The 26,898-nt window shown below is 45.1% G+C and overlaps 1 protein-coding gene across 2 annotated transcripts in view; it reads right to left on the bottom strand.

Moving 5' to 3' along the window:
- Window positions 1–26,898, bottom strand: part of LOC127598895 (protein kinase C-binding protein NELL1-like) — a 137,435-nt gene that overhangs the window by 3,698 nt on the left and 106,839 nt on the right. For both annotated transcript variants that reach the window (XM_052062465.1, XM_052062466.1), the window contains 3 exons: window positions 12,377–12,472; window positions 6,012–6,152; window positions 927–1,120 (listed from right to left, as the gene is read on the bottom strand). In XM_052062465.1, coding sequence (XP_051918425.1) covers window positions 927–1,120; window positions 6,012–6,152; window positions 12,377–12,472 — 431 coding nt within the window. The remainder of the gene's footprint in view (window positions 1–926; window positions 1,121–6,011; window positions 6,153–12,376; window positions 12,473–26,898) is intronic.

Raw genomic sequence — 26,898 nt, 5'->3', positions numbered from 1 at the left:
GGCTCAAGGATGGCAGCGCGTTGGTGGATATAAAAATGTTACAAGAAAGGGCCGTTAGAAAACGTACGAGGGCCATAAAATCACTCTGCATACCGATAAAAGGTAACAGCGAGCCAATGTTTTATCTCTGCATATTGTCCCGCTTCAGTAACCACGAGGCCAATTCTTATGGCCTTGGTCTTTATGTTTACGGTCTCAAGCCTGCTGGGGAATTACAGCCAATTGTGGCATGCTGGCAATGCCGGCAAGTAAATGCATGCATTCCGGTGCTGCGTTCCAATTTTTCCCGCAAGTCCACATCAGTGCTGCCTGTTTAGTGTTTGACAACAGCTTCATAATGAATATAATTACCAATGGTGTGATTGACACGTTTTACATGAATTATTTATGGGACGTGTTCAATATAGCCGTTGTTGGAGATGTTCTCGACGTGGGTTAATTCATCTGGTCTTTTTTGGGTACTGAAACTCCGTGCCAAAGGCTAAGCGTGTAGGAGTCTCTTTATCTTTGAATTCGGATTGTGCTGGCACACACGGCACATGGATCGCCTTGCGCCGCAGTTGATCATGCAACGTCTGAAAGCAAAAAGAAGGCGGGCAACCTCCACACATGGCTGTGCACACTAAAAACACTTCTCCATATACTGACAGGGTAAATATCATCACAGATGCAAATGCACTCATATTTCCATCGACAACTCTGATCAATATCACCGCAGCGTCGTCACGCAGCCAACTTCAGAGTCTGCATCCCGAAAGTTGTTTACCTGTGACAAACTTGTCAGACTGCACACAAAGGAAGCCCCCCTCCTCCACTGAAGTGAGTGAGTCTAAAGGAACTGCAGTCTCGCCTCATTTGAGACACATCCAACATTGTCATCATAACACATGTGGACCCCCCTTTAGTATTTGCTTGGCCTTTGTTACCTTGCAGGAACAAATAGTGCAGATGTCATAGCTGGGTTTCCAGTCTTCTCTGTTCCTTCTAATGCCGTCTTCCTGTGGACAGTCCCCAGTGCAGCCTGGACCTGATGTGCATACGCAGTCGTAGCTTCCGGGTAGATTCACGCACACACTGCTATTCCAGCAGGTGTGCTTCTGCAAGCTGCACTCATCGATATCTAGGAGGCAGACAGAAAGCAAGTCACAGAAGGCCAACAATACAGATGCATGGATTTTGTTTTCATGGATTGTCTACGTTCTGGCAGTCTGTTATCCGGCACCATAAAAACAGGTGGAACACATCATATCCTAATGCTGATTCAATAAGAAACATAGCATTGATAGCTGATCATAAAAGCCATATAGTTGTTGATGGCCCGAGGTTGCCAATTAATCTAATACTACAATATTGTACATAAAAGAATATTGCTTTTAATAAGAACAAAAACAGTAAAAAATAAGCCTGGTTGTAAATTTGATTTGAAGTTCCATTGGATTCCTGTAGCTGGCAATTACAAAGTAGTCAGCTGCCCTAAAAAATTGAGTGTCACCCACCGAATGTGTAGCCATCCCGAAGGTGCATAAAAGAAAATCTACACCACAGAGAAAAATACTTTGTAATGTTAGTTATATAATTCATAGCTACCATGTCCAACAAGTTCTGCCTTCATTGACTTTACATGATTTATACGTGGAAAAGGGTGCAAACATAGTGCTGGGAAAATGAAGCTTCATATTTGCTTCATGAACCAGCTGTTATACTTCTCAACTACTCTAGATGGCACTGTCAGTTTAAAGAAATAGGTTTAAGTTAGTATGCTTTCAGCACAATGTTGAACAAAGAGTTCCATCTCGAGTGCTCAGTAAACAACTGGTTCATGAAGCAACTTGAAGCTTCATTTTTCCATCACTGGTGCAAATGAAGACTATATGTATATATTACACACAAACACACACACAAAGCAGTTCTGTACCACTGCAAACCTCAATAATGAACAGATGTGACATGATACTAAATATTGAAAGTGCATCTCTCCCCGACTGTCAATTTGAACTGAGCGTGATCCCGGTTTACTTTCTCTATGCATGTCTTCGTGATTCAGCCGCTTCCAGGTGCCTGTCAAGCCTCGGCTGTAATGTTATGCATTTTCATTTTCTTTTGCCAAAGCATATATGACATTTTGCCCAAATCCTGGGGTTAGCTCCATCTGCCATTTGAATCGATGCCACTTTTTTTCCTCCATTTAATTGCCACACCGATGTCAGCTTTTCAAAGTTAAGCAAAATAAAAAACATAAACAAAAAACAGAATGTATGACGCATTGGCCAAAGATACTCACACTCAAGATACAGTTGCATTTGGCAGGCAAGCCACTGAGACGACACAAAACTTGGCTCATGTTGAAGCCACGACAATACACTGTACCACTGCTGAAGACATTCACTCATTGTTTGCAGAATCAAGTTTGCGAGCCAGTGCACAACAGCTCAGCGGAGAATGTATTCTTCCTCCCACAGACTATTTGCATACACTACATAAAATCCCCATTAGTCGGTAGGACATGCACCTCTGCTGCTGAAGGATTAATGCTCGTCATGCTACATTCACCACATTCTGCCAGGAGCCGCTTCTCGCAGATGACCCACACCCAAGACTGCAACGCAAAAGTCATTAGGACAACGCAGCTGAATCACAGCGCAACCAAATGGAAAACCTAAAAGTCAGAAACGAATGCGCCGATACCACGGAATACATATCTCATGCTCAGTCAATAAAAATCCATCTCACTGTGTGAGTGCTTCCAGCATTCCAAAGCTCTGTATTTGCAAATCTAAATTACGTTTGTGCTGTGGGTCCCCATATGGAAAGGTCAGGTCAATTACAGTCAACGAGAAAGGGGATACCTACACATTGCTATGCAGGGGGACTTTTGAGCATGCATTATTCTCATCTTTGTGGAAAATCTTGCCGTTCGAGCCCCACGACTCTCGCGAACGCTTGAGGCATAATGTATGTCTTTCGAGATGCGACCCATGTAGCTCTCAGTCGAAGCAATCATGCGCGAGGAATGCAGCTTACAGCTGCTGCCATCCCCAATCACAATGCCATTTAACGTCCTGCGGTGCTTCAAAATGAACTGCAAGCATTTGCTATTTCATTCAGTTTGTCACCTCGGTGCAGTTAGGAAAAAAAAAAAAGAAAGAAACAGTTTGCACAAAATTCGCCTCATTATTGCATGTTGTCCACAGCCTGTTTGGCAGTACAGCGCTTAACGCGTTTGCTCGTTCCAAGGTTTCATCACAGTTGGCCAAATGCCAATGGTAAATGCCAAAACGGTCTTTTTTCTGACTTTTCAGAGTGAGCCGGCTAAAATTAGGTCAATAATGGTGAATTCAATTTGAAATTCCTCATTCCTGTTCTCAACGGTGCACATCCATATCAAACTATTAAAGCATTTAGTGATGGCATCCACCCTATCATGGGTAGTCAAAATTATTAAGCACTCCCTACACTGATGTTACAGTTCGTATTTTGAAAAAGGGTACAGCACACAAATGTCTTGCCCATTATGGAATTTGAACTGCGGATGACGAGTTAGCAATCAAAATCATCTTGATTGACCAAGTTTGTAAAAAGTCACAATCAATCTGATTGTACGGCAACTCGAACAAAATATACATTTCGGGCATCAACATAAATATTCATAGTTCCTGAGACTCACAAAGCAATTATAAGTATCCAGCAGTGCTGCGGTACTGATCAACAACAATTACGCAAATGTTGCGGAATAATTGAGCTTCAATAATAAATGCAGTCATAAAAACATAAATGAATTAAATTAAATAAAAATGTATGTCAGCGGTTTAAAAAGTTAATGCCTAGGGGGGAAAGCTGTTGCTTTTTTTTTTTTTAGCAATGTTTGATGGCTCCCAGATCAGGACGGTTGTTTCTGATGGGGTTGATTGAGGCATTTAATTTTTAAATACATACTGTTGCACCCATATTGTTTTAACATTGCGATTGTCTTATTTTTTGCTTTTGTTGAATGCATAAATTGTTGTTCTGTTTTTTTAAAAATTGTCTTTTACTATGTAAAGTGACTGAGTGTTTTTTAAAGCCTTGTAGAAATAAAATATTATTAAATATAAATAGGTAGTCCAGTGGTTAGCACGTGGGCTTCACAGTGCAGAGGTACCGGGTTCGATTCCAGCTCCGGCCTCCCTGTGTGGAGTTTGCATGTTCTCCCCGGGCCTGCGTGGGTTTTCTCCGGGTGCTCCGGTTTCCTCCCACATTCAAAAAACATGCGTGGCAGGCTGATTGAACACTCTAAATCGTCCCTAAGTGTGAGTGTGAGTGCGAATGGTTGTTCGTTTCAGTGTGTCCTGCGATTGGCTGGCAACCGATTCAGGGTGTCCCCCGCCTGCTGCCCGAAGAGAGCTGGGATAGGCTCCAGCACCCCCCGCGACCCTATTGAGGATCAAGCGGCTCGGAAGATGAATGAATGAATGAATAAATATAAATATAATTCTACAGTACTCGGATTACTATACGGACTCCTTTTTTAAAAACAGATAACTTGCAACTGTGACGGCGTTCACTTTTGATGTCACCTTCAAACTCTGATGTGTAATGTCATGAAAATCACGTTCAATTTAAACATGTTTTGTCTGCGGGTGGGAATGCGTCAGCCTTGTGATTGACTGCTGATTGCTCAAGGGGGTGCCTATTTCATTCCCAGGACACCTTTCATACATTGACTTCAGTGTTTTTGTACTTCTCTCTTCTTTTAATGAAGAAATATCGTCCTCTGCTGATAAAATGGCTTCTATGGAAAGAATAGACACTAATGTCTTTGGGGAGGTCTCCGTTGTTTACAAAATTGTCAACTTGCACTTTTCTGCACCACATATACTGAGTTATACAACCACAACTTGGTAATAACTAGAATTTTTGTCCCCCCCCCCCCAATGCATCCTTGAAAAGTATTTTGTACAGACCATAACGTTGTCAAAAATTATGTTTCAAAATCACAAAACATTAAATCTCCACCTGCCGGGGAAGAGCACAAATATTACGACACAGCTGTGCTCAACCATTACTGTCAATGGCTGCGATATATTTACGCAAGCCCAGAATGAGCACTAATGTCCTTTCAAGAGAGATTTCCCAAAGTGTTTTCAGTGTGCTCAATACTGATGAATTGAGTCAAAAGGTTAATGTTTTTATCCGTTTTGCGTTAAAAGGCACTCCGGTGTAAAAAAAAAAAAAAATAAAAAGCTGAATACACCCTGTGCTCCTCAAAGAATGAGATCCACAATCATGCCACTTTAAACCATTCATTCATTCATTCATCTTCCTAACCGCTTGATCCTCACTAGGGTCGCGGGGGGTGCTGGAGCCTATCCCAGCTGTCTCCGGGCAGTAGGCGGGGGACACCCTGAATCGGTTGCCAGCCAATCGCAGGGCACACAGAAACGAACAACCATTCGCACTCACACTCACACCTAGGGACAATTCAGAGTATTCAATCAGCCTGCCACGCATCTTTTTGGAATGTGGGAGGAAACCGGAGCACCCGGAGAAAACCCACACAGGCCCGGGGAGAACATGCAAACTCCACACAGGGAGGCCGGAGCCGGAATCGAACCCGGTACCTCTGCACTGTGAAGCCGACGTGCTAACCACTGGAGTACCGGGCCGCCCCCACTTTAAACCTTTCAGGATTTTTTTTTTTCTTTACTCACAACTGAGCTTGGATGCCTTCGCGCGTCATTTGGTATTGCTTTTACTCCTGTCATTACTTTTGTCAGGTGCATCTGTCGAATTGGAAGCAGGACAGGCAGCTTGCTTTTAAACGCGCGCCACACAGGCCTCCTTTCAAGCAGAATGCGCAACGGGATCACAAATAAAAGTGACAATGAGAATGCAAGGGGTGGGTGGGGGAGGGGGGGGGGTAAAAGTATCCAGTATTCTCATCGGATTTTCAAAGACGTAACCATCTGCAGGGGCTGGTCAGCTGTTATTCTGAAGTGGCGACGTCAATGTTTCAAAACTCGCTGTATACTCACCAATGCATGAGCTCCCATCAAGCAGATAGGAGCCATTGTCATGGAAACCAGTTCTGCATTCACAATGGTACCAGCCGGGGAGGTTGACGCAGCGGGAATGGTTGTGACACTCAATCAGGCCCTCCGTACACTCGTTGATATCTGGGCACACACACACACACACACACACACTTGATTAAGAACATGAAACATCTGTGCTGTTTTGGTTGTCTTGCCTGCTCGCAACGGTGGAAGCTAATCCCATCAAAGTGCCAAATACTGTCACGAGAGTGGCGCCGGGCCAGCGGCCGCCCGCGTTCGACACCACCCATCTCTGCGGCTTTTCAATCACGGCAGGGATGAAAGCATGCGCGCACTTGCACGTTTTCCCCGGCTCGCTTTGTTTCTCTCGAGTGGAGTAAATACTCATGCCCAGCCCAGAGGCTCCTTCTCAAGTGAGTAAATCTCTCTCATCCATTATGTATCATGCGAATTCTGCTGCTCATCTGCAGTTCTTTCCCTTCCGGCTATGAAACACCAACCTGCTCACACACCGGGATAGTAAAACCCTGACCTCCAGTCACACTATGCAAACAGTCCTAAATGTAAACAGTAACCAAAAGGGAAAAGGAAGTTCTAATTAATTCCACATTGGTAAAGGGTGAAACCAAAGAGTCGAAACTGGAGTTTAAGGCCAGACTGGTGTGTGCTGATAATCTTTGGTTGAAACACATAAAAAAAAGGAAATAATAACAACAACTAGGCCAGGCATGTCCAAAGTCCGGCACGCGGGCCAAATCCGGCCCGCGGTCGAATTTCATCCGGCCCTCGGCCCCCGTCATAAAATCAGTGCCGTCTGGCCCGCAGGTTGGGCGCAATGGAACACGTGTTGCATTGACTGAGGTCTCGTAGACTGGTGAGTGATGTTTCATAGAGTACTGCTTCCCTCTAGTGGCTAAATGAGTAATAGCATCCACTAAATGAGTAATAGCATTTAGACACTAGAGGGCATCACTCACGAGTTAACAAGACATCACTCCGTGTTTATATTGACTGATATGTCATATTTGAAATTCCTGTTTCAAATGAACCCAAAGAAATTCTTAAGATTGTTGAAATTAAAATAAAAATGGAAATGTGAAACAGACTGGCTTACTAAAATTTGTTGAACAGTATTGTTGTTCAATGTAAAGAATGTCAGCCAAGGTCGGCCCCCCGACATTTTACCACATAAAATCTGGCCCCCTTGGCAAAATGTTTGGACACCCCTGAACTAGGCTATGTGTGATATTTTTGTTGTGGTGCACAGAGACAATAGCGACATATAAAGACGGAGGCAGCTAATAATCAAATGAGCGTTAAGTGCATTCAAGGCATTCGTGGAACAACTTCATGAGTCTCCAGACCAAATTAATTATCAGCAACCTTCCCAACCGTTCCCCAGTGAGGATCTGTGTTCTAACTCCCCTCCCCCGACCCCAACGATCTGTTTCTAACGGGGTATTGCAACCAGACCCTGGCCTCATTCAAACCTCGCTCTCTCTGCTGTGTCTTTTCATCCAGATAATGCTTTACTGAAAATATTGGTGTCGTGTCATCATGCATACAAGCAAAAATGGTCTTATGAAAAGCAGGGTGAAACTAATCATTCCCTGCCACTGATGAGTACACGTTTTACAACACGGATACGCGGGGGAGTGTCTGATGCAGCTGCACTGTCATTTTTCAAGTTTGGAAAATGACTTCATTGGCGCACAATGACCAGTAGATGGCAGTGATGCGAGATTGCCCGTTTTGGGAGTCGACAGGGAGAAACGGTTGTATTTTGTTTTCGTCTCTTCGGAGAACAGTTGCAGACTTTGCAACCACTCCAAAAAAACACTTGGGTCAAGATCTTTGGAAAAAAAAAGTCTACTTTTGTTTATGCTGTTGGCCTTCTTACACAATGCAGTCATGTGTCAGATGCCTGTGGGGGAGGGAGGATTCCCGCTAGATTCCCGCTCTGTGAATGATGACTGGCTGATGGCAACTTGTACCTTCCGCAAATAAAAATCACTATGTGAGCTTGAATGTGAAATACACCACCAAATAAGGGTGTTCATACCAGAGAAACTCCCTATCGAGATAATTACCCAAAATAACATCCCCATAGAACAACTATGAGATATATTAAAAATATATACTGTACTTTTAGTCGTAAAACAAATTGAATACATAGCACGTGTTGCACTCACTGAGAAGGACTCCCAAACTTGAGGCGAAATATTGTCAGCCATGGTGATATTTATATAAAGGTAAATATCACCGTGTGTGTATATGTAATGGCAGCAATTCCTACTATGTTGTCATTAAACGTCTTCATTTCAAGCTAAACGTCAACATTTCAGTGTTTCCCAAAATGCTTAAACAAGTTGATGGACCTGTGAAGGAGCCTTCACAAAAGCAAAGCTCCATCCACTTTACAGTGAGTATATACAAGCTCTGCCAACGGCCTTCCAAATAGCAACAATAATCCTGCTGTACTCGCAAATATCCCTCTTCATCTTTTATGAAAAGAGACTCAGCCAAAAGTGCTTTTCACCTCCGATACAAAATGTTACCGGCTGAGGGCTCGTGCTCTGCTATCTTAGTAGAACCCCCCCCCCCCCCACACACACAAACTGTCAGCATTTATTTTCTCTTCTCCATATTTCATCCATTTCTTGCTTGAAAATACAACCTTTTCTATTCCTTTTATGCATGTTGAAACAAGGATGGATGTGGACTGTTAGCGCGGCTATTTTATTTTCTTTATGCAAAGCAGATTCAACCTAATACTGCGAATATGCAATACAGTTTTGGAGATAAGATAAGATAAGATATCCTTTATTCGTCCCACACTGGGGAAATTTACAGCCTCCAGCAGCAAGAATGTATGTAGAAAGAAGAAAGAGAAAAAAAACAACAAACATCTTTCAATTAAATGCAATATGAACACAAAATGGATAAATCGCAGTACTATTTACAATTTTCCTTCACATCATTTAATTATTATTATTATTATTATTATTATTATGATTGTTATTTTTTATTCATCAGCCTGACAACAGCACTTTTGAGATTACAAAAACCCTTTTTGTCCAAATATGCTCAATTTTCCTTTTTATTTATTCATTTAAACTATAATATTATCAGAGCGATAGCTTTTTGCCTCCCCTGGTTGTCGCCTCTGGTGTTCGCAATATGTGTTTTTTTTTTCCTTTTTTCTTTTGTGCGATCTGTTGTGAGGTGTGAATGTAGGCTATGAGACAACCAGGTCGCTCCTGTTAAGGTGAAGAGTCGTTCTATAAGTGCAGCTCACCGACCGCGACGTACACTCGATCCATCTTCGTCTCAGCCAGACTCAGGGAAGAAGTCGTTTCACACTTATCTCTGTTTTCTTCTATTAGAAACCACTTAGCTCCTTCTGCAGGGCAACATTTCTGAAGCTCCCCATCAGCCGGGGTTTCTCAAAGGGAGGGGGGCATGGGGGGGGGGCACGTGAAGACTTTATGGCGGTTTAAACTGTGAAGGGCTCTCAATTTTACTTTAGCTGCAAATTAATCCCCATAGTTAAAATAATCACGGAGCTCTCGAGAGACTCCCTCAGCTCTCACAGTTTTTTATATTTCTGTCCAAGTCCTACTAACCCACTAAAAAAAAAAAAAAAAAACATTCGGGAAATATCACGTGGATTTGCAGCACTGCAAACTTGGACCGTTATGACGTTTGCGGCTCATGAAAAAGGCTAGCATTTCTTCTTGTTAACATTGCGCCAAAGGGGAAGAAATTGCTAGCTCGTAGCGTGTAGCATCATTTAAAAAAGTAACTGAAATGTTTCATCGCCATTTTCACATATTGGCCTATGTGGAATCTGACACGGTTCACGCATGATACAACAGACATTTGAGTCTGTTGATTTCTTCCTCAATGAGACGTGCTTTTCGTTTTCTGCCTTGGTGCCGCCGGATGGGTGGCTAGTGAAGCTCATGATGAGGAGGAGGAGGAGAGAGGAGCGTCTGCGCCGAGTGGGGATGTGCGCAGTATTAGAAATTGAGTGTATATTAGCGGATCGAAAAGGGACATGAGAATTGAAGCGGTCTCTGTATTCGGTCCGTGGACGCTGCGGCTTTCAAACTTAGCTTGTTTTCAAACTTAGCTTGTAGCAGACGTGCGCGGGGGCCTGTGCATGCTGTGATCTTGACGTCTCCGAACCGCCGTTGAAAGGAGACTGATTCTCTTCTCTTTCATCTATATCCGCTTCAAACGACAAGGCGTGTGTAGGAATAGTTGCTACAATCGTATTATTGCTCATGTTTGATTGTTGTTGTGTACTGCCGTATGATCATTTTTTACGTCAATGTTGTATAAAAGGCGGCCCGGTAGCCCAGTGGTTAGCACGTCGGCTTCACAGTGCAGAGGTACTGGGTTCGATTCCAGCTCCGGCCTCCCTGTGTGGAGTTTGCATGTTCTCCCCGGGCCTGCGTGGGTTTTCTCCGGGTGCTCCGGTTTCCTCCCACATTCCAAAAACATGCGTGGCAGGCTGATTGAAGACTCTAAATTGTCCCTAGGTGTGAGTGTGAGCGTGGATGGTTGTTCGTCTATGTGTGCCCTGCGATTGGCTGGCAACCGATTCAGGGTGTCCCCCGCCTACTGCCCGAAGACAGCTGGGATAGGCTCCAGCACCCCCCGCGACCCTAGTGAGGATCAAGCGGCTCGGAAGATGAATGAATGAATGAATGTTGTATAAAAGCGCTTTGTTACAGCTGCAGCTGTGATGAAAGCGCTACATCAATACATATGGATTGTGTTTGGATGTTTCGGTCTGAATTAATTGCCCTGTCAAAATATTCTCTCCTTATTATTCAAAAGATGATCACCGATAATGCCTTCTATTTCATTTCGTGGACGATTTACTCGACATAAGATACATAACATGGCGGTATAGTACATACCCTGAGACATGAAGAAAAGCGTTTGCCGTGCGCATCTGACAAGTGTCTAGTGACACTTTTTGGTGTTGGCGGTGCAGAAAGCAACGTGACCCGAGATGTGCTGCTTTTCATGAAATGCGTAATTAACAGTGATCACACACATGGTGAGAAGTATGCGAATGTGGCACAGATCGCGGGGTGGGGCATTAGCTATTCCTTGGAAGGGGGATAACATTCTGCTGTTTATTCAGTAGATATGACTTTTCTGTCAACAGTGAGGGGGACCTCACTGGGGGTGAGGTCAGGGGGACCTCTTTGACTTCACAGATGTTCTGAACGAACAGATAATATTCCTACAGCTTAACAAGGCCCGCTCGGTAATTTCTTTCATTTCGGTGTCGTGAAGTTCTAATGGCCTCATGTGCTAATACAATAGAATACAATACAATACATGCTGATTTATATAGCGCTTTCACAACAGCGGCAGCTGTAACAAAGCGCTTTACAAAACAGTTAACCATCCATCCATCCATCCATCCATCCATCCATCCATCATCTACCGCTTATCCGGGGTCGGGTAGCGGGGGCAACAGCTTTAGCAGGGAAGCCCAGACTTCCCTCTCCCTAGCTACTTCTTCCAGCTCTCCCCGGGGGGTCCCGAGGCGTTCCCAGGCCAGCTGGGTGACATAGTCTCTCCAGCGTGTCCTGGGTCTTCCTCGGGGTCTCCTCCCGGTGGGACATGACCGGAACACCTCACCGGGGAGGCGCTCAGGAGGCATCCGAATCAGATGCCCAAGCCGCCTCATCTGGCTCCTCTCGATGTGGAGGAGAAGCGGCTCGACTCTGAGCCCCTCCCGGATGACTGAGCTTCTCACCTTATCTCTAAGGGAGAGCCCGGACACCCTGCGGAGAAAACTCATTTCGGCCGCTTGTATCCGGGATCTCGTTCTTTCGTTCACAACCCATAGCTCGTGACCATAGGTGAGGGTTGGGACGTAGATCGACCGGTAAATTGAGAGCTTCGCCCTTTGGCTCAGCTCCTTCTTCACCACGACCCGGAGGGGGCACTCCACCCTTTTCCGACTGAGGACCATGGTTTCAGATTTGGAGGTGCTGATTTTCATCCCAACCGCCTCACACAGTTAACATAAAGTAAAATAATAAACACAACACATAACATAAAACACGGACAGTCATGCAGTTCTAACCACTTTTCCATCACACGCTTTGTTGTTTGAAGCAGTTTGAGATGAAAGAGGAGATACATACAGTATCATATACAGTATACAATACATACAGGATGTTGGTCAAGTGACTTCAGTTGTACAGCAAAACATTTGCCGCGCCCGTTTGCCATCCCTGAGTGACAACGGCTGACGAATGTGATGCCAAATGAGGCTGAGAAGTCAAACGGCGGCCATCATTCGGTCTTACCTGTTTCACAGAATCGTCCCGTGAATCCCGAAGGGCAAACGCATGTGTTGGGAGACACACATGTGCCGCCGCTCCTGCATCCCTCTTCACAGAAAGCTGGGAAGACGGAGGAAATAAAGAAGGAAAATTGCTTAACACTCCACACTCGCAGGGCTTGGATTTTACACGCTATTTTGAGGCAACACGTGCGAATGGATTCTATCTCAGTTCTGTCAGGCAATAGTTTTATCACTCACTCATATGCCGTTACTGCCTTCAAAGAATCGTTGAAATATATTGTGCACCGATAACGGGAGCGATATTTTACATTTCCTTCTTGTATCTTGCAATAATCTGAAAGGCATGTGCTTATGTAACCATGTGGAGTTTTGTTTATGATTGTAGATGCTGTGAGACCTCAATGTATTTCAATATTCAATTCAATAGCTGGAAAACACAAATATTTTGACAGAAAATCTGAGTTCAATACCATTGATTTTATATTTCAGGAAAAAAATCTCATTAGGAGCCTGATTGCTCCCGTACTTATACACCCCACACTGAAATATTAATGACACTTTATTGACTCGATTTATCTCCAGCACTAATTATCATTTCACCACCAGCAGCATTGCGCTGCCTGTCTTTTCCAACTAATGACTTTCAAACACGGGAGCGGGGAAACCACAATGACCGTCGTAATACTTGTGATTCATTATTAAGTGTATCTCTATGCAACTAATGAATTGGGCTGCAGTAAAATTAATGTTCAGGCTTCATTAAGTCTTGTGATTTTCAATATGTATGGTATTTTGGTAATCTGGTGATGAAGTCTTAATTATAGCAATCTGTCTTCAGCCCGCCTCCTTCTCATCTTGATGAGGCTATGGATATTCAGTAGCACTGTTGTCAGGGGAATACGTGGCTGACGGACGGACATGGGTTGAATTAAAATGAAACGTCAAAATTGGTTCTCACACGCAGGAGTAATGATTGAGTTTAAAACATAGCTAACCACTAATAATATATGCCTATATATATATACACAGGGCGGCCCGGTAGTCCAGTGGTTAGCACGTGGGCTTCACAGTGCAGAGGTACCGGGTTCGATTCCAGCTCCGGCCTCCCTGTGTGGAGTTTGCATGTTCTCCCCGGGTTTGCGTGGGTTTTCTCCGGGTGCTCCGGTTTCCTCCCACATTCCAAAAACATGCGTGGCAGGCTGATTGAACACTCTAAATTGTCGCTAGGTGTGAGTGCAAATGGTTGTTTGTTTCTGTGTGCCCTGCGATTGGCTGGCGACCGATTCAGGGTGTCCCCCGCCTACTGCCCGAAGACAGCTGGGATAGGCTTCAGCACCCCCCGCGACCCTAATGAGGATCAAGCGCCTCGGAAGATGAATGAATATATATACACAGTATATCTATATATATTGCGCGTCGTCCCGCACGCAGTCTGTCCTTCCGTCTGTCCCTTTTCAAAACGTACCTACTTCACTGCGCCGCTGCGCGCCGCCACTGCGCCGCCACTGCGCCGCTCAGGCAGTGGCTCACTACGATCGCGCGGGCATCTTAGCGAAAAAATGTTGTCTACCCACAAGCATTGCAATGAAATTGTTAGTTATTTAGTAGAGCTAAACATCTCTTTATTTTCGCGATAAGCAATGAAGATGAACAAAAAGTTGAATCAAGCAACAACACTTTTGTGGGCCAAAGGTCCACCTTACCGGCCTTCCGCAGGAACTAGCTGATGAGCCGCCCGGAGGGCGGCGAACCAGCTAGTATATAATAATAATAATACATTTTATTTATAAGCGCCGTTAAAGACACCCAAGGACACTCTACAATCAGGAACAAAAACAATAAAACACAGAACGCTTCTAAAATAATGTACACAATCACACACACACACCCCAAAAAAAGATAAAAACAACATTCTAAAAATATCAAAACAAAATAAAAACAAACATTTAGAAGGAACGGCCCTCTGCCAAGGCAAAAATTATCACCAACGTCTCTCTCTCTATCTCTCTCTCTCTAGCCATTGCTATCTAGCTAGCTATAGCTAGCTCACTATCTATCTATCTATGTAGCTAGCTAGCTAGCAATGCTAGATAGATAGATAGCAATACCTATCGATAGATAGACAGGTAGGTAGATAGAAAAACACAAGGACCTTTGACAATTACGTCTGTGAACTCTGTCGGACATAATTTGAAACCAATGTATGGTATAGTATCATGATCTGTTGAGCAAAGAAAGATTTGAATATCCTGGTGTATTCAGGCAGGATATGTAAATACTGTGACAACCGACGGCTGCAAATTCAAGATCGCCTTTAATTATCATGCGGTACTCTTACTACTGTGACCTGGACTCCAATAAATGCGTAGCGGCAGCAGACTAGACTAGCTGCGACAATCAAAGTCTCATCTGTCCCTTGAATGCCATCACATTAACACTAAGGTTGAAGATCTGACTTTTCATTTTCTCTGTCCCCCTCATCATGCGGCTTTGATCAACCGTAGTTCTTTTCCTCATTTCCTTTTTTTTTTCCCCTCAAACACTTTTTCCTTGGCTCCACTTCCATTTTACATTGCCAGAGACCTTGCTACGCTGACAAATAATCTGTACTATGATCGCGCCCCCTTCAATGTCACTCCTGTGACCTCCAGTTAAACTATGTTGCTGCTCAAGTGAGCCTATTGCTGACTCGTGACTTCTCAAGACATGCTTATACTCACAGATTTGCTATTTGAGTTTCCCATTATGGGCCCAGATTGCTTTCCAGTGGGTGGTGCGAATGAAATCACTCCACTATGTGCCATAGCTAACAGCCCCGTTCACGGTCATTGGGCATCTAAGGATCCATCTCAGAATTAGTGTTGACGTGAACGGTGAAACCCAACGGGTATTCCACCAATTGTGAGAAATATGAAAAGTGCATTTTAATTAGAACATGGAAAAGAACTCGGCTAATTACGGGCTTCCGCGGCTGCACGGCTCATTGGTGTGACGTGTTAATGCTTTGTTAGTCTTGTGATAATGACACTATTAAAGGTTCCGTTGAAAAAGGCAGGACAGGACATACTTTCACGCCTTCGTATTGGTCATTAAGATGAAAGGCAGATTTTGTTCATTCAAAACACCAAAATGTTGTTGCGAGTCAAGCTAGGAAATTACAAGTATATGTTTAAAGTGGAAGTCTTGTCAAAACAACTCTTTGCAATAACATGTTCTCATTTAAATACGGTGCTCTGATTAATATTGCATTCGTGGAATAACAGTTCGGGCTAATCCATCTGTTTTCAGAGCATACTGCAGAAGATATTCATCGAAAGGAATGTTTGACTCCACGTCCGCTTTCAAAATGCTGAGATATTTGAAATATGAATGATACATACCGTATCTGGTGCCATCTAAACATTGAGTATCAACAACAGGACTTCTTTGAGTGCAAAGCAATGCTATAGATCAGCATGGGGAGTTAGAAGTCACTGTGAGCCACTGAGTTTACAATGAGTGAATGAATCAATACTTGTAAAGAAGAGCCAGTTGTTTGTACTGCTGGAGGGACAAACAAGCTCTGGAAACAATGACCACTCTGACTAAGGTCAGGGGGGTGGATTGTACGGGTGACTGGTAAACCTCGCTGATGGCTTTGTTCGGGGGCGGGTCAACTGCTTTCGTCAGACCTGCCTCTTACTGTTGGTTTAGAAAAGAGTTAACCACAACAACAACAAAAGACTTCTATCATCGCTCGGAATACCAATTCACAAGGTATTCACCCCCCCCCTGTTGAGCTTTTTCAACATCACAGATAATGACTGTGCTTACATGACAATAAAGACCTGCGCCGGGTGGCCTGCACGGATTAAAGATGCAGTAAGAATGAGTTTTACTTTCATAATGCATCCGCAGTGGGTTGTGAGAGCAGGTGATCAATACCGACAATGTGACAATTTATTACCCCGCTGTGCGCTTTTAGAGTTTTTTTCACTGTGAAGAGCCTCGGTACATTTCCGTCAAATTAAGGATGGATCGCCTTCAGTTCGCCGCAAATGTGGTTGAAAATTCTACCAAATAAGGCTAAAAAAAAGCTTATTACAGCGATAATAATACAGATAACATTTGGTGGATACAGTTTTGATGAATCAAGTTTGGGTCTGGCTCGAGTTTATTAGTTTGGATTTGCAGGAACAATTTCCCACTAAAAATATTGAGTGCTTCAGCTAACTCCAAAAGCGTGATATACAGTATTCTCAAAACTGGGGGAGTGTGGGGGGGATTGGGGGGTTTGAGGGGGGGGGGGGGGGTGGATCTGTTCATTTAAAGGCTTCGGACAAGTTCTGGACAAAAGTTGGTACAAAGTTTGACAAATCAAGGTAGCATTTTGGGGAAAATGCAAAGTTTTTAGCATTTAGCATTTAGCCTACATGTTGGCTCTAATGTATTTGCATGTACGTTTGAACGTACTCCCAAATATATCTGAACGTATTTTACTTTTATGATTCTTTCGCAAGTGCATAACAATGAAGGGCCAGTAAGACAATGATCAGTGGGGGTGGGGGGGGGGTTTTGGGGTGGATGGATGAACACCAACTCTATCAACAAGCTACATGTGACTAAACATGAACTGCCAAACTAGCCATTCCCATCACGTATGGATGAATTTATCTATTTTAATCTGTGGAGGAGTCACAGGGACATGAAGCTATCAGAGGAGCAAGAGGGGAGGCACAGGGATGCCCTTGGCTGTCGGATGTGAGGAGATTTCATAACTATATGCTGAGCGGGACCAGCGAATCCTTATGTCCAAATCCATTATTGAAACACGCACACGCATGCACACGCCGAGGTCGCTGACGCCACAATTTTCACCAACCGCTGTCTGCTGTTTCACTGATAAAATGGCGTTTACTGCTGAGATGCATAATGTCGCACCGGAATTACGCCCGACACATGCTGCCAGGGTGTGAAGGAGGGACACAAACGCTCAGATGCATTTGATCCCAAGAGGAGATTGGGAGGACTTGTTTGTTTTGATTTCCTATCAAACCGTCGCCCGGGCCAGTTCAAGGATGTTCCAACATACAGAAGCGCATCACGTCGGCTGAGAGGCGTCAGCCACGAGGTAGCGGAAAGGAAGGAGGAAACAATGTTTGTATGAATTTGATCACAATTGTGGGCAGTGCTCATCAAATGCTCTTCTTCCCTTTCTCACTTTGAGCAAGAAAAGGAGTGTAGGGATGACACCGGAGCGTCATCCAGTCATCCTGAACGACATCACATGAAGCATGGAGTGTGACAGACAATGATGATATCAAAAAAAAAAAACAGATGACAGGCAGAGAAATCCACATTGAGAGAGGCTAAGGATATAAAGAATGACATTTTAAAGGCAGGGCGGCCCGGTAGTCCAGTGGTTAGCACGTCGGCTTCACAGTGCAGAGGTACCGGGTTCGATTCCAGCTCCGGCCTCCTTGTGTGGAGTTTGCATGTTCTCCCCGGGCCTGCGTGGGTTTTCTCCGGGTGCTCCGGTTTCCTCCCACATTCCAAAAACATGCGTGGCAGGCTTATTGAACACTCTAAATTGTCCCTGGGTGTGAGTGTGAGCGTGGATGGTTGGTTGTCTATGTGTGCCCTGCGATTGGCTGGCAACCGATTCAGGGTGTCCCCCGCCTACTGCCCGGAGACGGCTGGGATGGGCTCCAGCACCCCCCGCGACCATAGTGAGGATCAAGCGGTACGGAAGATGAGATGAGATGAGATTTTAAAGGCAGACTGAGCATGAATGTGTGTTTCTCGTGAAAAGCTAAAGACAAACTATGCTACAGTCTTCTGTACTGTTATACAGTACGACATTCACAACTACGCCGGGGCAGAGGAAACAATCAGAATTGGCATTATTACTGAGTTGTGCACTCTCCAGCGCATTATTCTAGATCAGGGGTGTCCAGACTTTTTCATTTGAGGGCCGCATACTGAAAATTGGAAGGATGAAAAGGTCCACTTTAAAATTCGTCGACTTTTGGAAACACGCCATAATCAGTCCAGAAAGCAATTCCATGTTGTTTGTATTGTCTAGTTAAATCCATCAGCTTCCTGTTAAAGGTGTTAAGGCAAATAGTTGAGGGGCAGACGTTCCGAGCCGGCAGAAATGGCCGCACGGCCCATGCACTCAATCTTTTTGGCATCCTTTAGTTTCAACTGAGCATATACTGAATTAGCTGGTTTGCCGCCCTCCGCGCGGCTCATCAGCTAGTTCCTGCGGAAGGCTGGTAAGGTGGGCCTTCGGCCCACAAAAGTGTTGTTGCTTGGTTCAACTTTTTGTTCATCTTCATTGCTTATCGTGAAAATAAAGAGATGTTTAGCTCTACTAAATAACTAACAATTTCATTGCAATGCTTGTGGGTAGACAACATTTTTTCGCTAAGATGCCCGCGCGATCGTAGTGAGCCACTGCCTGAGCGGCGCAGTGGCGGCGCAGTGGCGGCGCGCAGCGGCGCGGTGAAGTAGGTACGTTTTGAAAAGGGACAGACGGATGACAGACCGCGTGCGGGACGACGCGCAATATATATATAGATAGTCTTCTGATAGTTAGTATAGCAAGCATTAAAGATAAAAACATAAAAGAACCATCGGCTATATTCTCCTCTTTGCAAGAAAGTCCTTTTTTTTTGAAAAGCCTGGCTTTGTGGACCTTTCATCGGCGGACATTCTCCCGTCCAGACTTTTGTGACGCCCACCAAGCGTAAACTGGCAATGAAGGCGGCGGAAACACTTAAGAGGTGTGATTCACTGACAGTTAACGCTGGCTCGACATGTTAGGAACACAGATTTTTTTTCTGAGATTTGTGAATGACATTTGAATCCATCAAAAGATCACGGATATTATTTCTATCTATCTATCTATCTATCTATCTATCTATCTATCTATCTATCTATCTATCTATCTATCTATCTATCTATCTATCTATCTATCTATCTATCTATCTATCTATCTATCTATCTATCTATCTATCTATCTATCTATCCATCCATCCATCCATCCATCCATCCATCCATCCATCCATCCGTCCGTCCGTCCATCCATCCATCCATCCATCCATCCATCCATCATCTACCGCTTATCCGGGGCCGGGTCGCGGGGGCATCAGCTTTAGCAGGGAAGCCCAGACTTCCCTCTCCCTAGCTACTTCTTCCAGCTCTCCCCGGGGGATCCCGAGTCGTTCCCAGGCAAGCTGGGTGACATAGTCTCTCCAGCGTGTCCTGGGTCTTCCTCGGGGTCTCCTCCCGGTGGGGCATGACCGGAACACCGCACCGGGGAGGCGCTCAGGAGGCATCCGAATCAGATGCCCAAGCCACCTCATCTGGCTCCTCTCGATGTGGAGGAGAAGCGGCTCGACTCTGAGCCCCTCCCGGATGACTGAGCTTCTCACCTTATCTCTAAGGGAGAGCCCGGACACCCTGCGGGGAAAACTCATTTCAGCTGCTTGTATCCGGGATCTCGTTCTTTCGGTCACGACCCATAGCTCGTGACCATAGGTGAGGGTTGGGACGTAGATCGACCGGTAAATTGAGAGCTTTTTGGAATGTGGGAGGAAACCAGAATACTCGGTTCAAGGTATGGTTGCCAGCCAATTGCAGGGCAAATATCGACAAACATACACAAATAACCGTTCACACTCACATTCACACCGAAGGACAATTTAGAGTTTTCATTGACTCCAACATGCAAGATTCTGAAATGTGAGAGAAAGGCCCGGCATTGGATTCATTCCCACAACCTCCGAACTGTGAGGCTGATGTCCGAAGCGCTCATTTACCATGCTGCCCATTCACAACTGCTTTCCTAAAACTGAGGCACAGCCCAAAAATTATTCATTCATTCATCTTCCGAGCCGCTTGATCCTCACTAGGGTCGCGGGGGGTGCTGGAGCCTATCCCAGCTGTCTTCGGGCAGTAGGCGGGGGACACCCTGAATCGGTTGCCAGCCAATCGCAGGGCACACATAGACGAACAACCATCCGCGCTCACACTCACACCTAGGGACAATTAGAGTGTTCAAACAGCCTGCCATGCATGTTTTTTTTTGAATGTGGGAGGAAACCGGAGCACCCGGAGAAAACCCACGCAGGCCCGGGGAGAACATGCAAACTCCACACAGGGAGGCCGGAGCTGGAATCGAACCTGGTACCTCTGCACTGTGAAGCCCACGTGCTAACCACTGGACTACCGGGCCGCCCGCCCAAAAATTAATTGGCTCAAATGATCATTGCCGGGACAGCTTAAAAGATGCACTCTCTTCTGCTTCTTTTCCATCCACAATTAATTATTGCTTCACTGAATTAAAAAGCGATGCAACTGCCCTCTGGCACAGACGACACAGCCAAGAAGCTGCAACATCTTGCCTTCAACTAAGATGGAGGGGAACAACGATTATGTAAACATCAAATTAAATCCTTCAGACTTGTAAGGAAAAAAAAAATCAAGGCTCTTCCCAACAACCCCCCCCCCCAGCCGCTTTTGTGCTTATCACCCACCACCTCCTTCCTAAAGCAAATGTCCTCCCTTGATGATTCGGAATACATTATCGTTTCCTTAATTGCATGCTGGTAGCTGAGTGAAACATGGCTCCTCTGTGATTAGCTCTGGTCGGAAGATGAGAACAGAAAGAGATATTGCTTTTGTCTCCCGATGCTTTTCAGCCTGGCGACTCCACCGTTTTGGTCTGTAGAGAGCAACACTCGGAGATGAAATGGACCATGAACACGATTAGCTCACTTATTCGACAACCGACACGAGCTCTGCAAGAGGCAGGCCGATCATTAGGCTGACACTGAGACAATGCTGATCTATAATTGTTTGCTTTCCTCTGATTGAATTACTGTGGCCTATTTATCGTGTTGTCACTCAATAAAATGGCTACACTCCCCTTTTCTTCCCCTCCGTGAGAGCTGCACTACGAATAAAAAAAACAAAACAAAACAGATATAGAGTCTTAACGCCTCATTTTGTCCCAATTCCGGTTCAGCCATAAAATCAATTGCTGTAAAATATTTTCTTCCCTACCGAAACATCTGCCCGCAAGTCACTGCATTCGGGTCCAACCGCTTTCACAAATGTGACTTTTTTTGCAAAACAAGTTGAAGCTATTCCGAGGTGGAATAGAAACACTTCTTCATCCGGTGTTTGCGGAGCATCAAGAGCAGGTGGATGGATATGTCTCTGTTGCTGTGAAGGGGCAAGAAGGCGTTTCTGGAGCAGCAGTCGCTGTAATTACCAAATGTGATGTGAAGTGTGTCTGGACCCCCCGCCCCCCTTGAGAGCATGAGCCAAAGACTGAGACACAGACATAGAGAAGTGAAATTGCCCCGTTGGGAGCCATACTTGAGCCACATTACACACATCAAATACAGCAGCATTTCTATTAGAAACAAAAAAAAATCTAATAGCTTCATGTTGACTGACAGCCTCAAACTGTCACATATGAGCAAAAGTACAGAACTGGCATGAAATAGAAGAATATGTCGTACGTGTTGTATTATCACCAAGTCTGGATGAAACACAAATAACTGACTTTCCTAACACTTCCTATTCAGAAGTCACTGGGCTGAACCTGTTTTTGGATCTCAGCCGTCCTCGCACGGGCTTCCTCCCATTTTCCCAAAATATGAAATGGAATCACATTTACTGTCATTGCACATGTCATGAGTACAGGACGATGAAATTCACAGTTACAACCCATCCAAGAGATTTCAAAACAATGACCGATAGAGACAAGACACAACAGGAAGCCAGTATTTTCTGAGATGAGAAAGAAAACATGTGGAAGTGGGGGGGGGGGGGGGGGGGGGAGCAAGCCCCAAACTAAGGGGAGGGGCACAGTACAGGTTTGGATGAAAACCTCAACAAACACAGCGACGTCGGATAAAGTGTCAGTCGGTGTGAATGTGAATGCTTGTTTTGCGTATGTATGTGCCCCACAATTGGCTGGCGACCTATCTCGGGTGTAACAGTCAGCTGGGATAGGCTCCAGCTCATCCATGACCATAATGAGGACTAGCATTATAGCATTCATTCATTCATTCATCTTCCGTACCACTTGATCCTCACTAGGGTCGCGGGGGGTGCTGGAGCCCATCCCAGCCGTCTCCGGGCAGTAGGCGGGGGACACCCTGAATCGGTTGCCAGCCAATCGCAGGGCAGCATTATAGCAAATTGATGAATAAAGACTAGCTATTCTCGGTGTACCTGGCCTTTCCCAAAATACAATAAATATGATATACAACCGTGCCAATTAAGTAGCAACAGACGGAAATCCCCCCCACCACCCCCAGAGTCTACAAAATGAAGGATGTGAATCACCTGCACAGCTTTCAACTCGCTCTGCTAATGACGCAACGAATTTAGCGCCAGAACCCGACTTAGCCTTGCTTGCTGCGGACAGATTGCTCAAGCCCGGCTAAACACGCTTCTTTGTCCTATTAATATTAACAGCGATGGACAGAGGAGCACTAGTCGCACTCAGACTAATTCCCTCCTACGGGGAATGCAGTGATGTATGAGGGGAATGAAATGGGAGGCACAGGTCGATTGGCCAACACTGTCGCTATTACACGGTAATGAGATCTCAGGGGTTGGTGGGGGTGGGGGGTTGCACTTCTTCTAACTCCTTGCTTGAATAATACTAATTGGCCAGAATGGGATAGCAAGTCATAGGAAGTTTTAGGGGCATTATCATTAAGTGTGGTCGAAAAACATCACAATTTGGGTCAAAAAGGGACGATACACTCCTTGAGCCATTCTGACCCGAAAAACAATTGGGCTGTTGTACAAAGCAACCCGATAGTTGGGTCAAATTAAAATGACTTAGTAGCGCAATTAGCTGTACATTTTTTTTTCTTGTACTATACAGTACAGGGGCGGCCCAGTGGTTAGCGCGTCGGCTTCACAGTGCAGAGGAACCGCGTTCGATTCCAGCTCTGGCCTCCCTGTGTGGAGTTTTCATGTTCTCCCCGGGCCTGCGTGGGTTTTCTCCGGGTGCTCCGGTCTCCTGCCACATTCCAAAAATTTGCATGGCAGGCTGATTGAACACTCTAAATTGTCCCTAGTTGTGAGTGTGAGTGCGAATGGTTGTTTGTTTCTGTGTGCCCTGCGATAGGCTGGCAACCGATTCAGGGTGTCCCCTGCCTACTGCCCGAAGACAGCTGGGATAGGCTCCAGCACCCCCGCGACCCTAATGAGGATCAAGCGGCTCGGAAGATGAATGAATGAATATACATTCAGTACAGTAGACATTCCAGTGTCTTACAGTATTAAAAGGTACTTCACCCTTTGACAAGCACCTAGCTAAAATGCGTTACGGTAATTATTTTATTGAAGTTCATGTGTATTCTAATACAGGGAAAAACAACTGTGCTGTAAAGTAGATGGTCATTATTAGGGATGCAACAATCTTGGAAATATCGCAGCGTATGAGTTTCACAATTCTTGTAATATTCATCCATTCATTCATCTTTTAACCGCTTGATCCTCACTAGGGTCGCGGGGGGTGCTGGAGCCTATCCCAGCTGTCTCTGGGCAGTAGGCAGGGGACACCCTGAATCGGTTGCCAGCCAATCGCAGGGCACATAGAGACGAACAACCAATCGCACTCACACTCACACCTAGGGACAATTTAGAGTGTTCAATCAGCCTGCCATGCATATTTTTGGAATGTGGGAGGAAACCGGAGCACCCGCAGAAAACCCACGCAGGCCCGGGGAGAACATGCAAACTCCACACAGGGAGGCCGGAGCTGGAATCGAACCCGGTACCTCTGCACTGTGAAGCCGACGTGCTAACCACTGGACTACCGGGCCGCCCAATTCTTGTGATATTGCCTTCGGAATTCACGGTATCAGGCGGCACTACTGCATTACGAATTGAGTGGCCAGCTTTCTGACAAGTAAAACACTGCCCTGAAGTCAACTTGATAACCATGCTGCAAGGCATTCTGCTCTGGGCTACAGAGGTCTTAGGGCTCATCTCATTTCTCTTTATGCTGCTTTGCGGTAACTGAGTACACACACACACACACAAGTGTGTAAAGCACTCAAGTATGTGTGTGTAGGACGGCACTGTGGGCAACCGGTTATCACGTCCGCCTCAAATAGCAAAGGTGCAGGTTCCGATTCTGGATCAGGCCTTCCTGTTTAGAGTTTGCATGCTCTCCCCCCCCGTGCCTTTGTGGGTTTTCTGCCACATTCCAAAAACATGCAAGGCATATACTGGAACACTCTAAATTTTCCCTAGGTGTGATTGTGAGCGTTGATCGCCATAAGTTTGTGTGTGCTCTGCGACTGATTGGCTGGCAACAGGCTACTATTCCACAATATTCATCTTCCTAACCGCTTGATCCTCACTAGGGTCACGGGGGGTGCCGGAGCCTATCCCAGCTGCCTCCGGGCAGTAGGCGGGGGACACCCTGAATCGGTTGCCAGCCAATCGCAGGGCACACAGAAACGAACAACCATCCGCACTCACACTCACACCTAGGGACAATTTAGAGTGTTCAATCAGCCTGCCATGCATATTTTTGGAATGTGGGAGGAAACCGGAGCACCCGCAGAAAACCCACGCAGGCCCGGGGAGAACATGCAAACTCCACACAGGGAGGCCGGAGCTGGAATCGAACCCGGTACCTCTGCACTGTGAAGCCGACGTGCTAACCATCGGACTACGGGGCCGCTATTATTCCACAATATACTTCTCCAAATAGTGTTTGTCACCGGCACACGTGCGTAACTTCCCACATTTCATATCCTCGGCAATAATTCCAAATATCGAGCTTTTTAATCCTCTGTTCATTCATTTGCACATTGCCAATGACTACCAGAATGAAAAATGTGGCGTTACAGACAGGCGGCATATTGCCCAGACGTCGAGCTGCGCGTGGGTATGAGCTTGGAGACATTCCAGAGGCAGAAAATGAATGGGAAGCTTTTTGTAAATTGCATTCATCTATCCCAAGACCTGTTTTCTGCCTGCTTCCTACTTGCTCCCCATCTTAATGCCCGTGTGACACCAGCAAAGACGGTGGGTGGGTTCAGTCGGCCTGCAACTACTTCTACAGTTTTGTCAAAATCACAACCATCATCTTTGAATTGAATTCATGTCACGCTTTGTCTTTTGGGCGTTTCCTTGTTGCAGACATACTGTCACTCACACAAGATTCTAAAACAAAATTCAAAGGCCCCTTTCACAGACTTGAACACACTTTCCACGTTATCATGGCTCAGTTTGAACACGTTTGGCCAAAAATACAAGATGGAAATATTGCGGGATACATACAGTATATATATTTTTTTATAATTTGCCATCATCTATTTTTGAAGAGCTCATCAAACATAAAAACATTTTTATACCCTGATTGACCGATTATCTTCAGTATTATTATAATGAAGATGTATTATCTTCATTGTGCTTAAGAACCAGAGTAAGAATCACAGCTGGTGATTCATCGCCAGCCACTGTCCCCGTGATGAAAGTCATTTAGTGGAATCACACCCTAACTAATGATACTTTCATCTTTGGATGACAGCCAAATACTACCACGGTGTGAATTGTGAACATTTCATGAAAGTCTCCTCGTGAGCTTGTGTTATTGCCTTCGTTGCTAGTTAAACTCAGTACATTAAAAACGGACAAAATCCTTTTCAAGCCTTGTGAGTGCGTTTAATTCTTCAATGTGATTTTTCACTCCAATTTTTCTGTCAATTGCCTTGCTAATTTTGTTCAAGTTAAGCCTTTTATGTCAAGTATAATTCTCCTAGCGCACGGGAAGCATTTGAAAACATTTCATGCGACAATGTTTGTGGAGTGAATTTCAGGGCCCCAACTCTCAAAGTCAAAGAGCAATCAAAGTCAAATTCACAACAGACTTCTGCTGAGTTAATACTGTATGTCAAAGCCATTTTTTAAAGTGCTTTACAGGATATATGGACACACTAAGACAGGCATGTCCAAAGTCCGGCCCGGGGGCCAAATCCGGCCCGCGGTCGAATTTCATCCGGCCCTCGGCCCCTATCATAAAATCAGTGCCGTCTGGCCCGCAGGTTGGTCGCAATGGAACACGTGTTGCATTGACTGAGGTCTCGTAGACTGGTGAGTGATTGTTTCATAGAGTACTGCTTCCCTCTAGTGGCTAAATGAGTAATAGCATTCACTAAATGAGTAATAGCATTTAGACACTAGAGGGCAGTAGCACTCTACGAGACATCACTCAGGAGTTAACAAGACATCACTCCGTGTTTATATTGACTGATATGTCATATTTCAAATGATCCTTGCAGTTGTGGATATGTGTATTGCTTGTTCATTTCCCTGTTGTTCGAGTCAAAGGTTTTGTGACTATTGAAAAGTCATGGTGATACATTTTATGTTTCAAATCAATCAATTTGCACTCAGGAGACTTCTGTTTAAGAAAAAGTCAAGTGAATAAGCAGTTGCATGTGATATACCTGTTTCAAATGAACCAAAAGAAATTCTTAAGATTGTTGA

This window comes from Hippocampus zosterae, chromosome 4 (genome assembly GCF_025434085.1).
Source record: "Hippocampus zosterae strain Florida chromosome 4, ASM2543408v3, whole genome shotgun sequence".
Classification (NCBI taxonomy): domain Eukaryota; kingdom Metazoa; phylum Chordata; class Actinopteri; order Syngnathiformes; family Syngnathidae; genus Hippocampus; species Hippocampus zosterae.
This window is presented reverse-complemented; position numbering and strand designations above follow the sequence as displayed.